Raw genomic sequence first — 15,140 nt, forward strand, 5'->3', positions numbered from 1 at the left:
GGTGTTGCTTCCAGGGGAAGGAGGTCAGCAGGGTGAACGGAGTGCACAGCCCGGCCACATCATCCATGGTGATGTGCAAGACTCGGCTTGAACTTTGAAGCCCAGGTTGTGTTTATAGGGCTGTAGTTTACAGTGTTCTGTGAAAAAGGAACAAAATGTCGCAGTAACGTGTGCCGGGGTGCCTACCTGTGCTGCCAGACTGGTCTGTGGTTATGGGACGTTTGGAGTAGCACCAAGACTGGCGTTGGGTATCAGCACCTTGGTGTTCCTCTGGGGTCATTCCTGGCAGATGATAAGTGCTTGTTGGGCCTTGGGTCGTGTCCTGAAACATGCTTGACCAAAGCAGGTGATAATCGTGGTGGCTGGGACCATTAGGAACTGTACCATGGCTATAAAGACTTGAAGAAAGACCTGAGTGGCTCCAGTTGTCTGGAGGATGGAGACAGGATGCTTCTCCTATGCCATCTGTATGTGCAGGTGGAAAATAAGACAGATACAATCATGAATTTTTGAAGCACCTTGGCTTTGTAAATTAAGCCGTAGTTAAAGAGATATGGTCTGTGTAGCCCTGTGCAAGCGCAGCCGATGCTCTTCATATCTTATGTTGCTGCTGTGTTCAGGGTGAGTCACTGTACTGAAGTGACTCCCAACCATTTTTCTGCCCAAAGTGATAATCCATTGTTAAAATGATATTAACTCATGTGTGCTAATTAGCAGGTGTGCCAGGGTGTGAGAAGCCCAGGATGTTAATTAGCGTCGATAAGTACACCTTTATGCAGGATGCAGGCTTGGCTTGTGTCTGGTGGGAGTCCCTCTCTGCGCCTTTCACCACTGAGGACATGCTGTCCTGCAGTGGACCATGGCACAATGGGGGGGACCTTTCTCCTGTGGTCCCTGTGGCGGGGTCTCCGCATCTCAGCTGCATATTTGGGAGGGCCTGTGGACTCTCTGTAGGGTTGCTGGGATTTTTCCTGCTGACACTGGAAGAAAAAGGGGCTTTTCCCAGTGGTATCGCCTTTACTGAGCTGAGAAGGGGAGGGTAAGCGCGTGCCGCCTTCTAGCTGCAGGGGTCAGCTGATGGCCGCTTCTTCAAGCTCCTGGAGGTGATGTCCCCTCCAGTCGGCCAGCTCAGCGGCTGGCCCGGTTGTCTCCAGCCCGTTTTGGGCAGAATGTGCTAGGTTGTCTGAAAACAGGTTTTGGTAGGTCTTTGCTAATCACTTAGCACAGGAGAGCATTAAGATTTATATAAGTTGGCTCGCGGGCCTTCAGGGGAAGCCCACATCAAAAGGCGTGTATCCAAATGCGTCAGCCGAGCCGGGGTGACGGGGCCAGGGCCTGGAAATGCCTGTTCTTCTGCAGCAGCCAGGCGTGAGCTAACAAGCCACGGTGCTGCCCGGGAGGGCTCTAGGCAAGGCTGTTGTCAGCCGGCCACTCTGTGCCTTCCCCCAGCGACTGGGGCCGCCTGCTCCCTGTGGCCTGGACCCTGGCGGCTTGCTTGCCCCCAGCCAGGCTTCCCTGAAGGCCTGTCATCTGGTTTCTCAGCAAAGCTTTGGAGGAGGACAGGTTGGCTGGTATGTGGCCAGGGAGAAGGCTTCCCTTGCCTGTCTCTCCAGTCCCTCCTGAGGATTGCAGCAACAGTCAGATCAACCAAATCAAGTGCTGTATCTGCAACCCCCAAGATCTTAGCTACGTGATGGCACCTGTAATTCTTCTGTGCATCTCTCTGCATGCATCAGTCTTGCTATTTATTACTTGCTGTGTGTTACTGTGGTGCTATGGGTCATGATAGCAAGAGGTAATCGCTGCTTTTCTTTTATCCATCTCCACTGATTCAAAATCTGCTGGGGATCTGACTGACTTGGGACTTTCTGACTTATAACTTGGTTGTCTTGAAGCTTTCTGAAAGCAGCCCTTACAGGGAGGGGGACACATGGAGTTCAAGTTTTGCTGTGTACCATGGCGAGGATCTGCGATAGGGGAACAGTGAACCAGCAGGAAAAGATGCCCCAAACTGCAGTGACAGAATGCAAATCAACCTAATGCTGGCAGCAAAAGGGTGTGCCTCTCTTCGTCGTCTTAAGCTGGAAAACAGTTCAGACAATCACTTGCAATCTGTCGTAGTAAGCATATATGTTCCTCCTTTAGGACTGGCGCATAATTGCTTTGTATCTATGGGAGCTTGTGTGCACGCATGTCTGTGTATATGTACACATCGGTTTCCATGTAATGGCAAAGCCGTTTTGATGGGAGCAATTAAGGGTGGGTCATGTCGGAGCTCTGAACGTGGCTTTGCCTCTCGGGCTGTTCGAATGGGTTGAAGATGGTGAGTACTGGCCGTGCCCGAGTGAACCCGAAGGCAGGCAGCAGCAGCCCCCGTCGCCTTCTGAGTCACTCGTGGCTCACCAGACCTGCTTGCCTGCTCGGGCTTTGCTAGTTACCGGCGCCGAAAACTTTTGGAGGAGGCAGTCCGCTCCCCTAGGCTTTCTCCCGTTTGTTTCTCCTGCCTGGCCCACAAATAGGAGCTGCTGTCTGTGCGCATTTGGTGTTCAAATTATCCGTAAGGCTAAGGATTGATCATTTTAGTGTTTTCTATTCCAAACGGTGTGTCTGGTCCAATCCCTCCTTCCCCCTCTTCTGCTGCCGAGGTGGAGGACTCTGGTGCTTATAAGGAATGCCTGAAGCCACGGGGGGACCTGGTGCTTTCTAAGTGTGGGCAGATATATCAGAAACATCTGACGCTGCAACTACTTGGATGTAAAGTTAAAACAAACCTGCTGTTTGAAGTGGGCTAAAGCTGACTGCTGTACCAGGAAACTTGGCTTGTGCGCCTGTTTCTGATAATGGGGTGTGTAAGAATGATTGCGCTGCATCAAATCACTTCTCCAGCTATCTCATCTCTGGCTGGCCCAAAATAGTCATCTCCTCCCATCCTCTCCTCCAGCATCTGTGTAACCCCATAGCCTCACTACAGCTGTTTAATCACTGCAGTTGCACAACTGAGGGTATAACCCTGCGGGAGAACTGGGCTCCTGCACATACCTTTTGCCATTTTATTTCTATTTTCTTTTCCTAATAATTTTGTCCTTTTTCCAATTTGTGGTCATTGCTGGGCTGCAGGCAACAGAACTGCAAGGATATGATTATCACTTAATACTCCGTATTTTTGAAGTATCACACAGAATTGTAAATGTTAATTTGTTAATTAGTTTGATTTCTATTTGTAAAAAATACTTACCCTGTTGTCTACTTCATTCTGAGAGTAGTTTGATACCTGTTTTTCTTCTCCCATAATGAGTGCAGAGTCAAGGTAGGGGAAGTTGGCAGATAAACACAGCTGGTTTAGGTTTTGTATTGGTATTTCTTATTTATAGCAACCATTAAACAACCCTGCTTTTGAGGACGATGCTGCTCAAATCCTAATCCAGAGACAGTTATGTGGAAGAAGTGAATTAAGTTAAACCAGATCCATGAGTAATATTTAAATCCCTGTAGTTCCTGATCCTGCAAAGACTTTTGCACCTGTGGACAGCTTAGTGGGAGGCAATTGCCTGTGTGCTTTGAACACACGTCCTCTTACAGAAGCACGGTCCAGGTACATACCCAGGGAGAGATCCTCTGGGACTTCTAAGGGAGTTGAGGGAAGTGGCAAAAGGTGCAGAGTAAGTCAAAAGTTTTCTATTTTATGTCACGCTGGTGAATTGCTTCCTGACAATGCAATGAAACACCAAGGACGATGCAGTGTAGCAGTGTGAGGACGGGGACCAGGCGGCTGTTTCATGCGTAGCTGATGTGCAAGTCGCCTATGTAGGGTGACTGGGTATTTAAATTCTTGGCTTCTCTCGCAACTTGCCAGGCTGGTGAGTTAAAGTCACCCCGGAGGGGTGTCCTTAGGAATTCAGATTTCAGGAGCCAGCGGGGCTGAGTGGCAGCTCGTCTGAAGCCTGCGACGGGAGGAATTAATCAGGAGAGGGAGGGAGGAAAGGAAGGAGGGAGGGAGCGATGGCAAAAACCCAAACCTTCAAACACACCCAATTGACCCATCTCATCTTAGCATGAGACTTAACGAGTTACACCCACTCTGAAGCAGAAGGGGAATGAAACGCTGGCGCTTCCTCCTTTCTGTTACAGGCAGCCGGGGCTTGGGAAATACAACAGGCAAAGATGTTTGTGCTGTTGATGATGAGCGGTAAGCTACTTCACGAACGATACTACCTTTTGCTTGCGTTGTGCGTGCTGGGCTGGGGGGAAGGAGAGCAACTGAAGCTCAGCTAAAGCTGGGAAAATGTGTTTGTGGGGTGTAGTATCATTGTGTTGTCTTAGACGCCGTGTGTCCAGGACCCCCCATAAAGCTCTTCTCTCCTAAATTCTGTCTTTCCCCAGTGTGGATGGAGGTGTTGCTTTCTCTAAGTCACGTTTAATCAGGTCGTCAAGCGGTGTTTGCTTTTCCAAGGTTTGCACTGCCGGCAGGTAGCAGAAGCACATTGGGTTCGTTGTAGACACCGAGAGCTCAAACTGATTGAATGGGAGCTGGGGACTTAATAGCTAAATTCCCTAAGAGAGAAAATGTAGTATCATGTTACTTATTAAAGATGCTTCCCTTCTCCAGCTGTCTGGCTTTATTTTCGGTAATTACAGGTTGCCATGCTCTTTAATTGTTGAAAATGAGCCCCGAGAAAGGTTTCAACTTGAATTGAGCTCTGTTAGAAGTGTTTCTGCGAGGTGGGGAAATCTGAAACGTTGTGACGGGCAATGCTGCTGTGCTTTTCAGTAAGAGCGGGAGCCTGGGTTTGGTGGGGTTTCGCACTTGCCGAAGATCTGATAATGCCGCAGAAGCAGGGTCTGCGGGAAGTTTTTCCGTATCAAGTTGCTGATTTTTCTCCTAGTTACTTCTGCGATCGCTTACCAAGTTATTTTATATACCGGTTACTATCTTTAAATCTAAATTGCCTAATTCTTGGGTTGGTGACAGGAAATGTGAGTACAGAGCCCTGGCCCTGCAATTACTGTGACTAAGCATTAGGGCTAATAACCAAGCAAGCACCGTAGTCTCCCGGCCCTGCTCTTCCCCCAGCAAGCTTGGCTGCTGTCGAGGGGCCGGCTCGCCATCATCTCCTGGCTCGCCATCTGACCCGCTGTCTTCAGGCATGTTGTAGGAATGTCGGATATGGATTCTGCTTCCTGAGGGGCACGGGCTTGCTTTCCTACGGGCAGAGTTCAGAGCTGATTCAGAGCTGCGCTGCAACCCATCAGCCATGAGTAATCCTCCTGTGCAGAGGCAAAGTATAATGCGCACCTTTTTTGGGGGAATTAAGTCACAACAGCTGTAGCTGTTGGAAATGTTAGTGCTTTAATCGTTTTGTTTAATATACCAGAAAACCCATTGTCAAGGCAGCTATTAATTCACATTTTCACATGTGATTAGTGCAGTGGAACAAAGGAAGCAGGTTTTGTGGGTGTTGGTGGGTTGCTTGTTTTTCCGCAGTCCTTTTGGAGTTAAGTGATCTGTGCATTACAAAAAATACGTAGAAGATTGCAATGTCATTTACGGCAAACGTAGCTAAGGAATCAAGTGCCGAAGTGTGGCATGCCTGGTTACACTTCCCAGGGGAACTTGCTCTTTAAAGGGTGCACTTCTGTTTTTAAGTGGGTTCCAACTTGTTTTGAGGCAGAAACACTTTATTTTTCCAGAATGCCTGTCAGAAAAAAACCCTGCCAAACCACGAACTTGCATCATTTAAGCATTTTCTTGAGCTTTATGCTTTTGCTCTGGGAAATCAGTGGTAGGGCTCCCGCCGGCGTCCAGGACATAGGAGAAGCATTGATTTTTGCAACATTGCAGCAGTGGGAGCAAGCCTACTGGACATCGGTCTTTGGAGCAGACTCAGTTATTTTTAAATGGAGTTACACATTATGGCTTGAGTTGCAGGTAATGGCTACATGAAAATGAACCCCAAGGAAAATGCAGATAGTTTCCTGCAGGATCAGTGACCTGGACTGGCCTAGCATGGGGTCCAGTGAATGTCTGGGCATCCTCCTTGCAGAAAGCTGGGGCAGGAGGGATGGGGGGGGGGGGGGCTGGTCGGAAATGGGAGGTCCCCACCTGGGGCAACAGATAGGCTTGGGTGTAAAGCGTGGCCACACCGTGTGTGTCAAGGCCCCGTGGTGTATGGCAGCAGTGAGCCCTTTATTGCTCCCCCTGTGCTTTGGCTCTGATGTGTTAGCTGGTGCTGGTCTTTTGCCATGCTGCGAGGATTAATAGCACAAAAAAATAAAGGGTCTTTGGTGGGGGGAAAAAAAGAGGTCACCAGAATAAAATATCAGCTCCTAAACAATTTATTTAAAAAGAAAAATCCAATGCAAAAGTAATAGTGGCGTCAAATCTTTAAAAGAATTTGGCAAGAAAGAGGACGGCTCTCTACTGTTATGTCTTTCTCGGTATTATTTTGTTAAACTTGCGACTGTGGGGTGTGTTCCAGTGAGTTTTATGGCCCAGTAATCCATTGCTGGATGAGAGGAATACATTATTTATAGATTAGAGTGTTTTAACATCCTAGCATGGGGTTGTTTAAGGAGGTCAGAATACAGCACAGTGGAAATGGGATTAGCCCAGCTGTGCTGCAAACAGTGCAGAAGCGGGGCGGGGAAAAAGGGAAGTTATCATGTAAATATTTATATTCTTCTTGTGCCTTGCAAGGCATAGGTCACATAAGATTTAGGGGTTTCTAGAACCAGAATGTAGTTTTTATCTTTATTGGTTGCGGCATCTCAAATTCTAATTGAATTGTAAACAAACAGGAACATCCTTTTTCCCTGGCTCAGCAGGCTTGCTCTCTGCTGCTTGTTTGCTTTCTCCGTGGGATGGTGTTGAACGACTTGAGGAAGAGGGAGCATTTTGTGATAACTAACAAGCCCCTCTTCCTTCCAGGGGGGAACTCTTGCGTGGTTCCCATGGGTGAAGCCTCCCGCCATGCTCAGCTCCGTGCGCCGGTCCTGGAAATCCATCCCCATCGGCCGGCGCTGTGGCTGGTGCGAGAGGCTTGTGCGCAAATGGGTAGTTAGTTTGATTCACTGCAGAGTGCTTTTAATGTAATTGCTTTTTGAAACTTACAATTACGCTTTCAATAAGAGTTGGAATGCGATTTTCTCAGGTAGCTGAAACAGCCCTCATAAAGCAAAGCAAATAAATGATCCCAGCAGTGGCCAGCAGTGTAACGGGGTGCCCATTAGGTAACATATGCATCTGGGGGCCTGCAGGCTGAGGGGTCCTGTGTAGCTGCAGTCCTGTGAAGGCTCTCTGCCCTGAGCCCTTGCCTTGGCTCAAACACAGCCTGCGCCGGAGGCTTGGTGGTCTCACTGCTGCTGGCGCCCACAGCAGTGCCCGCTCTCCCTCGCTGCCTTCCATGGTCTTCCCAGGAGAGATGTCTCGGGTGGCAGGTGGGAGGTTCGCTCATGGGAGACCAGCAGTGGTTTAGCTCTTGTATTTTCTAGTGTTGTCTAGAGTTTTATCTAGATTACTGGGTAATTAAGAGCTCAGACTCACAGAGTTGTTAATGGAGTTTAACAAATTGCCCAGCATTAGCTGGGCTGCAGGAACTGCATGCGCGCTGTTGGGAGCATAGCAAGTGTGCCGTGGTGCAACTTCACCGAGAGTGGTGTAAGATAAACTGCATTCCTGTGCATTGCCATAGGTGTACCTGAGCGACCACTAACAAGCAGCACCTCTGTAAGCTGACTGGGGCCTGACCACAAATCACCTTGCATACATACATGCTGCTGCAATGGCATGAGTGTTTGCAAGTGGGGACATTTCAGGAATGGTTTGGGTCTGTCAGAAGATCGGACATATGGATTACTTGTGGACATAGGAATGTATGAAAGTCATGGCAGGTCTGCTCTTCTGCGGAGGTAAGGGGGTAGAGGTGGTGCTGGTTGGGTGGCCATCGTGGTAGAAATGGTTGTATTTGTTTCTGAAGAGGCAGAAACATTTTTTCCTGTGAAAGTTGCTCTGCATTTCTATTTCGGTTTCCCCTTCCAAACAATTTGGAACTGGTGGGCTTGGTTTCACATGATTAGTGCAAGAAGAAGCCTCACTTGTTGAGGGGATTTTATATTGGATAATAAGTGCAGAAACAGCACTTGAATAGCATTGTTTTTATGAAACAGTATTTTACTTTTTCCCCCCCTCTGTATCAATACTTGCAGTGCTAGTGTCATTGCCCAGATGCATTTTAGCTTATGGGGATGGCCACAGGGGTCTGCACAGCTGCCGGCAGGGAAATGTCTCTTTCCCATAGGATTTGAGCTATTGGGGTGGTTGTCCTGGGCGCTGGGGGTGACCCCTCTGAAGATAAGGCTCTCTGAAGTAGTCAGTGTAGAACACCAGCGAGTCAGATCTGCAGATGGATGAGTCAGGGAAGTTGCCAAACCTCATCTGTAGCACTTTGGAAGCTGGGAAGTGGTGCTTGGAAGCCTATAAAATAGCAGAGATGGGAGGGGAAAAAGGAAAGCGTGTAGATTTTGTATTAATTCCTGCCTCCAACATTTTTGGAGGATGCAGAGAGACGCTCATGCCAGTCTCTTCTTCCATACCCTATGTTGCTGTGTGGCTGCTGAAGATACGCCAGCAGCAGTTGGGCTTTGGTGAGCCGGGGCTGTTGTAGCAAACTCTGAAAACGCAATGTTGTGACTTTCCCAGGTGAGCAAACAGCCCTCTGTGGTCCCTCTAATCCTCAAGTCATTGGGAAAACAAATAAGCATTCTGCTGTCTGCTTCCCAGCTGAAAATTGCCTTGTTATTCATTTGCATTAACCTGGGCGGGGAAGGTATATTCAGAGTGTGCTCCAGGGCCCTTAGACATTGAAATGGAGACAAAGACTCCCCCCTGGGCAAGGCCAGGGCTGGGAAGGGAGGTGGGAAGCTGCTAGGTGCAGCTGCCTCCCTGCACAGGGGCAGGAAAGGGGCCAAAACCCTGGTCAGGACAGGAGCGATTTTGGTCCAGGTCTGGGATGTGCAGAAAAGGAGTATTTAATGGTTACTACAAAACAAAATTCACTTGAACGGCACTGCTTGATAGGCACATTCTTGCACGTTAACCGATGTGCCTAGCCAGAAAAAGCTAAAATGATTTTAACAGCCTGCACGGTATTACGCTAAATATTGCCAACCCCCCCCAAATCCAGTGTGTCGAAGGACATTAACCATGTGGTATAAACTTCCCAACCTGAAATTAGTGAACACAAGTTATCAATCTGAGTTTAAAAAAGTGCAGCTGTATGACTACTGCTTGCAAGCTCCGTGCCTGCGGCAAGTGTCTGAGAAGATGATTTTTGGGTTATCCCAGTCATGGGAAAGCTGCGTCTTGACGCCAAAGTCTCGTCTCCAAAGGGATCAGACTTGTCTTCGCCCGTGCCTGGGTTTTGCATGAATGCTGGCAAAACCTGGAAGGAACCATAGAATGGTTAGAGTTGGAAGGGACCTTAAAGAACATCTAGTTCCAACCCCCCTGCCATGGGCAGGGACACCTCCCACTAGAACAGGTTACTCAAAGTCCCATCCAGCCTGGCCTTGAAGACCCAAAACAGAGGTTGTCCGCTGCTGCTCCTTGGATGCAGGGAGGCTACTGGCCTGCTGTTGCCAGTTGCTTCCCACCTCACTTGGTAAAGGGGGACCCACGTGTGAGGCACCACTGCATCCCAATGGATGCCACGGCCCATGGGTTGCTGGAGGAAACCTGCCGACCAAGTGCTGTGGGACTGGAAGCATTAACTGCTCCCAGGTTTCCTGGGGGGTGGGAGGGATTTTAAACGATCGCTGCAGGTTTATGCAGTGAATTAAAGTGGTTACTGAAAACCTTTGCCAACCATCTGATGACTTTCACTGTAAGTGATGTGTAATACTTGTGCCAAAGGTTGTTTTGGTTGAAAATGACTAATGGCTTTTTAAAATTGTAACAAAGGAGCCTTTTTTTTTTCCTACACAACTGAAATGCTGGTTTTTACTTCCCCCCGCACCCTTTAAGCTGGAGGAAAGTTGCATTTCTGTTCACTTTTATGGCATCCTAGAGTGGAGTTGACAAGGTCCTGCCATAAGAGATGCAAGCACAGGCAGCAGGCACCAGAAATGCACATAGCCTTGGTGTAAGACGCAAGGCAGAATACAGAAGTCAATTCAGTTAGAAGTTGCAGGATAAAACTTATGACAAAAAAGCCAGTGGGAATAATTTCTTCGTTGCTTTTTTTTTTTTTGAACAAATTAATCTTAATGCTTTAGTAACATCTGGATGATTTCTTGGTAGTCTTTTTCTGGGAAGCACTTCTTTGTGTGTGTACTTTGTTGTGGAATGATAAATCACTGTAATTTACCAGCCTGTTTTTTTAAAATTTGGAAAGTCATACTATTTGATATGTCCCTTCAAGCTGTCATTCCTGGAGGCATATGAATGAATGCATGACATTTCAGCTTCTGTTTACTGTTTAAAACAGGTCTTTATGCTTGACATGGTTACCTGAACATACCTTCAAGTTTGGAATTTATGTGTTTGGTTTTTTTAAAGAAGAAATTAAAAGGAACCAGAGATTTTTGAGGAGGAAGTAGATGCAGTCAGTTGTTCTGGGCCATGTGGACTTGGTAAACCCATATAAATATCCAGAGCTCCATGAAGACTTTGGACCCATTGGCAGTGTCCCTGGGAGCCCCTTGTCTTTCCTTGCTGGAGCAGCTGACAGTGTGGGGTGTCTCCCCTGGTGGGGGGACAGCCGGTGCCTCTCTGCTGAAATGTGGCCCCCAGCCTTTTTGCAGCAGGGGATTGAGGCCAGAGGAAGGCAAAGTTGCACATCTGTGTGGGTACTCAAACAGCTGGAGTCTGTATTTCGAAATAACATTAAGTAACGTGGGGAATAAGCAGAACACGGCTGTCTGGGAGCATGAGAAAAACCACGGTACCTACCACAGTCAGCTTTATATTTATGCGTCTGGGTAAGCAAAAAGAAAGAAATTGAGGCTTTTTTTGTGAGCGTGGCTTTGAGAGTAAAAACATCCGCAGGACTGGGGGTGCTGGAGCTGCATCTTTGGGAGAAGGGGGCAGGATTATTTGGAAATAGAGGCTTTGGAGGGAAGGTCTACCTGCAGCCTCATTCAGGCTCATGGGGCTTCACAGGTAACGAAGAAACCTTGTGTTTCCAAGGAGCTTACAGCTGTCCTCGTTGGGATCTCCTTTTCCAGGGAAAGGTGTTTGGTAAGTGAGCAGGGAGAAGCTGTCAGCGAACAGACTGTAGGGAAGGGCAAGGATTTGGGATGGGATGGGGATGGAGGAGAGGCAGGTAGAAATAGGGGTTGGTCTCTCTGAATTGGATGTATTGGCCAGTGCTGCAGGGGCTGGAGTCTCATTGGGTGTGCATTGGTTAGTCCTCCTGGGAAACAGGAGGCTGAGCCACTTTACGCTTTCTGAAAACCTGGTCTCCATTGCCGAATGGTGTGGGCTGGTTCCCTCAAAGTATTAAGTGCCATGTGAAAGGGGAGCTGGGACTACCTCATCGCACGAGGCATGGTATAGCTTCCCCTGCCAGCACTAAATAAATGGCGATGAAATAATTGACAAGCCTGAGTCTGCAACGATAGGGAAAACAGCTAGAGCTTTGTGTGAGCTCCGGGACCAAGGATCACATGTCCTTGTCTCTCTGTAAAGCAGCTGGGAGCTCCGGTTTCAGTCCACACTGGAGCTTTCAGACTCAACTGTGGTATAAATACAGCAGGGTCCATGATCAGCTCTCAGGAGGTGATTGGGGTGGGTGGTGTCTTAGAAGAAAAACGTTTCCCAAGAACATGCCCCTTGTGTGTATAAAACACAGATATAACTACTTGCAAATGTATAGGAAGTATGTCAGTGGAGTATGCTATTTTTGCATAATTCAGCAATGCAGAACATCAGAGAAATGTGTCTTGTGAAAGTAAACAGTGAAGCGCTCTAACAAATGTTTGTTTGCTGCTGAGTACAAATGTGTAGGGGGGAAGAAGTTGAAGTCTTTGAAGGTTAATCGAAGGAGACCAGTAAAACCACAGCTCCCAGACAGTGAGTGGTCAGGCAGGCAAAATTGCAAAAAAATCTATTAAGAGAAAAAATAACATCCTCTATACTGAAATATGCAGAGCTGTAGAGATGGCACGATAATAAAAGGCTGAGGACGTTGTAGTATGTGGTTGGTGTAGAGTAGCAAAGAGCTATGAAGCTGCTATCCAGGGACGGCATCTTATTCCTCAGAAACCAGCTTTCCTTCTGGGAGTGCCAGTGGAGGCTTGAGGGATGGGGGGTGTTGCTTTTCAGCTGTGGTGTTTTTTGGGGAGGTAGAGCCTTGTGCTCATGAGACAAGCACGTAACATTAAAGTAAATGTACTGAGTGACGTTACGCAAGTAAACCTTCAGGTTCCTGGTCCTGCGTTCAGGGCTTTGTTGGATTCCTTTCTCCCCCCAAAAGCTTTACTTTTAAGTTGGTTTCAGTGTTTATTTTTTGAAGAGATGAAAGGAGGCTGCCTCTAGCAGGGAGTGTAGTCTCGTGGTTGGAGTGGGAGATGGGTTGTTCCTGCAACCGATGACTCGCCCACAGTTCAGGCATGGTTGCTTGGTGCCTCCGTGCCTCTGTAAAGGAATGTGGCTCCTCACACACAGATGTGGTGGATTAAGGAACATTTACAAAGTTTTCTTGATATTTATTGAATATATTTTGCACACTTCCAGTGCATTTTGCCCTAAGTTGTTTTCACCTAGAAGTGTCATCTACCAGAGGAACAAGAATTATGAGGAATTGCCTTTGGAGCCAATTTTGGGTTCAGCTGACCTCATTTCCAGGAGGTAGACCTGCCTGTCAGCCCCTGTAAATACATGCACCCTTGCACGGGGACGGGGTCTTAGTCTGAGCTCCAGGGTTTCCTGTGGCTGGGGGGCTAGATCCTGCTTGCCACCAGAGCCTGCTCCAACCTTGCCGTGCTTATCACAAGTCTGTGGCTTGATCATCCTATTTTTGAAATGGTTCCCCAACCCCTGTTGCCTGAGATAGCTGGATACCCCCCATCTGACTGGGATTTTCCTCTGCACAGAGGGTTTAGGAGAAGCACAGCTGGCCATCCTTAGCTTGCCTGTAATTTAGACAAGATTACAAGCAAGCTGCAGATAGCCAGCTTTTTAAGAGCAATCTTGAACCTGCTCATCAGAGTGTACATCTCTCTTTAAATTTACTGAGGCCAGCCAGCTGCTGAGAGCTATTTCTGTACAGGAATCCCTTTAAAGTTTAATGCACTTCTTGCTCATTGAACCCCAAAATGAGTCACTTAAGGGAGCGGCATCAGATTTTTAAAACCTCTGCCCACCTGTTGCTTCCACTGACTTTTCTGTGACATGCGTTGGTCGTAGATTATTCAGAGGGAGAAGTAAAACAAATCCAACAGACAGGTTTTGGCAGCCTGTAATACTGATGAGAAGGAATTAAGGGTTAAAGCATTTTCAGCAGGTATTTAAAGTTATTCTTTCATCAAATTCTCTTTAAAAAAATGTGTTTTTGAATATGGGAAGATAAAAGCTTTTAGAAGGTTTTATTCCTCTCAGAGCTACTGATTCATTCTCTAAATGGCAATAAAATTTCTTGCTTCGCTGCAATCTGTAATAAGGTGTTAGTCATGTCTTAATGTTCCTCAGAATTTGGTACAGAATGGAGACACAGCAGCTTAATGCCTTCTTGATGGCGTTGGCTTTCAATTACCCACTTCACACCAGAAGATACCAAATCTTGCTGCCGTGAGATCTTTGGCAAAATTCTCTGGAGGTCTCAGAAATGAAGACATTTGTGTGGGGGCGTGTCCAACCTCTCCGCCTGCCCGCTTTCTCAGCTCCCCACTCGAAAGGCTTTCAAAAGCTGGGAGGGTTGGCTGGGTCAAGCTGGCGGGTGCTCAAGGCTGGACCCACCCCACCGCTGCCTCCATCCTATGATGCTGCAGACACTCCTGGAGTTCAGCGAGGCTCCCGGCTGGAGCTCTTGAGAGGCGGCTTTGGGATGTTGGCAAATGAAAATAACTCTTTACTGCTAAAGCAGGACTAAATCTCACATTTAGAGTCACTAGTAGTAAAACTGATAGAGCAATAAGAGGATTATCTTCTTCCGACCTCTCTTTTTAAACCTTATAGATGAATGCTGGAGGCCAGGGATTCATATTCCACCATGCCTGACCTACAATTTATTGCAATGTTATCTCAAAGTAATTGAGTGGGTCCTACAGGTCTGTATATCAGACTAATTCTGGTCGTCTCTTAAGGAGGTGCATGTGATTCCTTTGGCTTCATTTTAGAGAGGCCTTTTATATGAAGCAAAGTGACATTGTGGTTTTTTTGATACTCTGATGAAATTATGCAGTGTTGAGCACAGTCCCTTCTGTCTAACTAAGGTATTTTTCACCACGACATCACCTGCTTGAACACCTCACCTATATAAGTGGATTTATTCTGACTTTATTTCAATGATACAGGGAAGTAATTTCTCCATCTGTAAAAAGAGATTTGAGACTCAGGGAGATTTAAGATACTTGCCTGTGAATCCATGGAATTAAGTTTGATAGAGGTGCCCTAATCTAGTACCTTCGCTGTAAGATACAGCCTTCGCTTAAGCTTCACAACTGAATAAACTAATAAACCTGTCAGAAAGCCTGGGTGTTGCATGCTGAAATTCTTGGCTTGCAATTGAGCAGAATGCTCTAGAATTTAAAAAATTTATAAAAGGGGGGGGGCTCAGCTCTAAAGGCACATGCTCTTTGAAAAATATCCCCCACGCATCTGACCTGACTGTACTCCTAAAATCTTGTTGAATATGGGAAAATAAGCGACAGCACTAAGTGTAAAGAAAACGACAGGAACATGAACGTGCCCGATGTAAGTACTGTGGGTTATTTCATCAGGCTAATAACAGAAAATAGGTCTACCCAATGGGACAGCATTGTATAACGTTGTTGAATTTATTCAGCGGTACAGAATGTGATCAGAAACGCTACCTGTTAGTATTAGCTGTTTCACTGGCAATCATGAATTTTAAGACTTGGGCTTTCGGATTGTTTCTGGCTGAGTGTGATTATCTCAATAGCTACACTTGAAAGCTGTTATTTTA

General features: G+C 47.1%; 1 protein-coding gene across 11 annotated transcripts in view; it reads left to right on the top strand.

The window, feature by feature from the left end:
- TIAM1 (TIAM Rac1 associated GEF 1) overlaps positions 1–15,140 on the top strand; it is a 192,342-nt gene that overhangs the window by 68,452 nt on the left and 108,750 nt on the right. For 5 of the 11 annotated variants that reach the window (XR_010072596.1, XM_063346786.1, XM_063346848.1 and 2 more), the window contains exon 1: positions 4,084–4,186. The exons of 5 other annotated variants lie outside the window; for them this stretch is intronic. Coding sequence is in view for 4 of the 6 variants with exons in the window: in XM_063346786.1 (XP_063202856.1) it covers positions 4,162–4,186 (25 nt within the window). In the remaining 2 variants the exon portion in view is untranslated. Of the gene's footprint in view, positions 1–4,080; positions 4,187–15,140 lie in introns of those variants that run through there. One more of the 11 variants, XM_063346840.1, reaches the window with a different exon arrangement.

This window comes from Chroicocephalus ridibundus, chromosome 1 (assembly GCF_963924245.1).
Source record: "Chroicocephalus ridibundus chromosome 1, bChrRid1.1, whole genome shotgun sequence".
In the NCBI taxonomy this organism is placed as follows: Eukaryota; Metazoa; Chordata; class Aves; order Charadriiformes; family Laridae; genus Chroicocephalus; species Chroicocephalus ridibundus.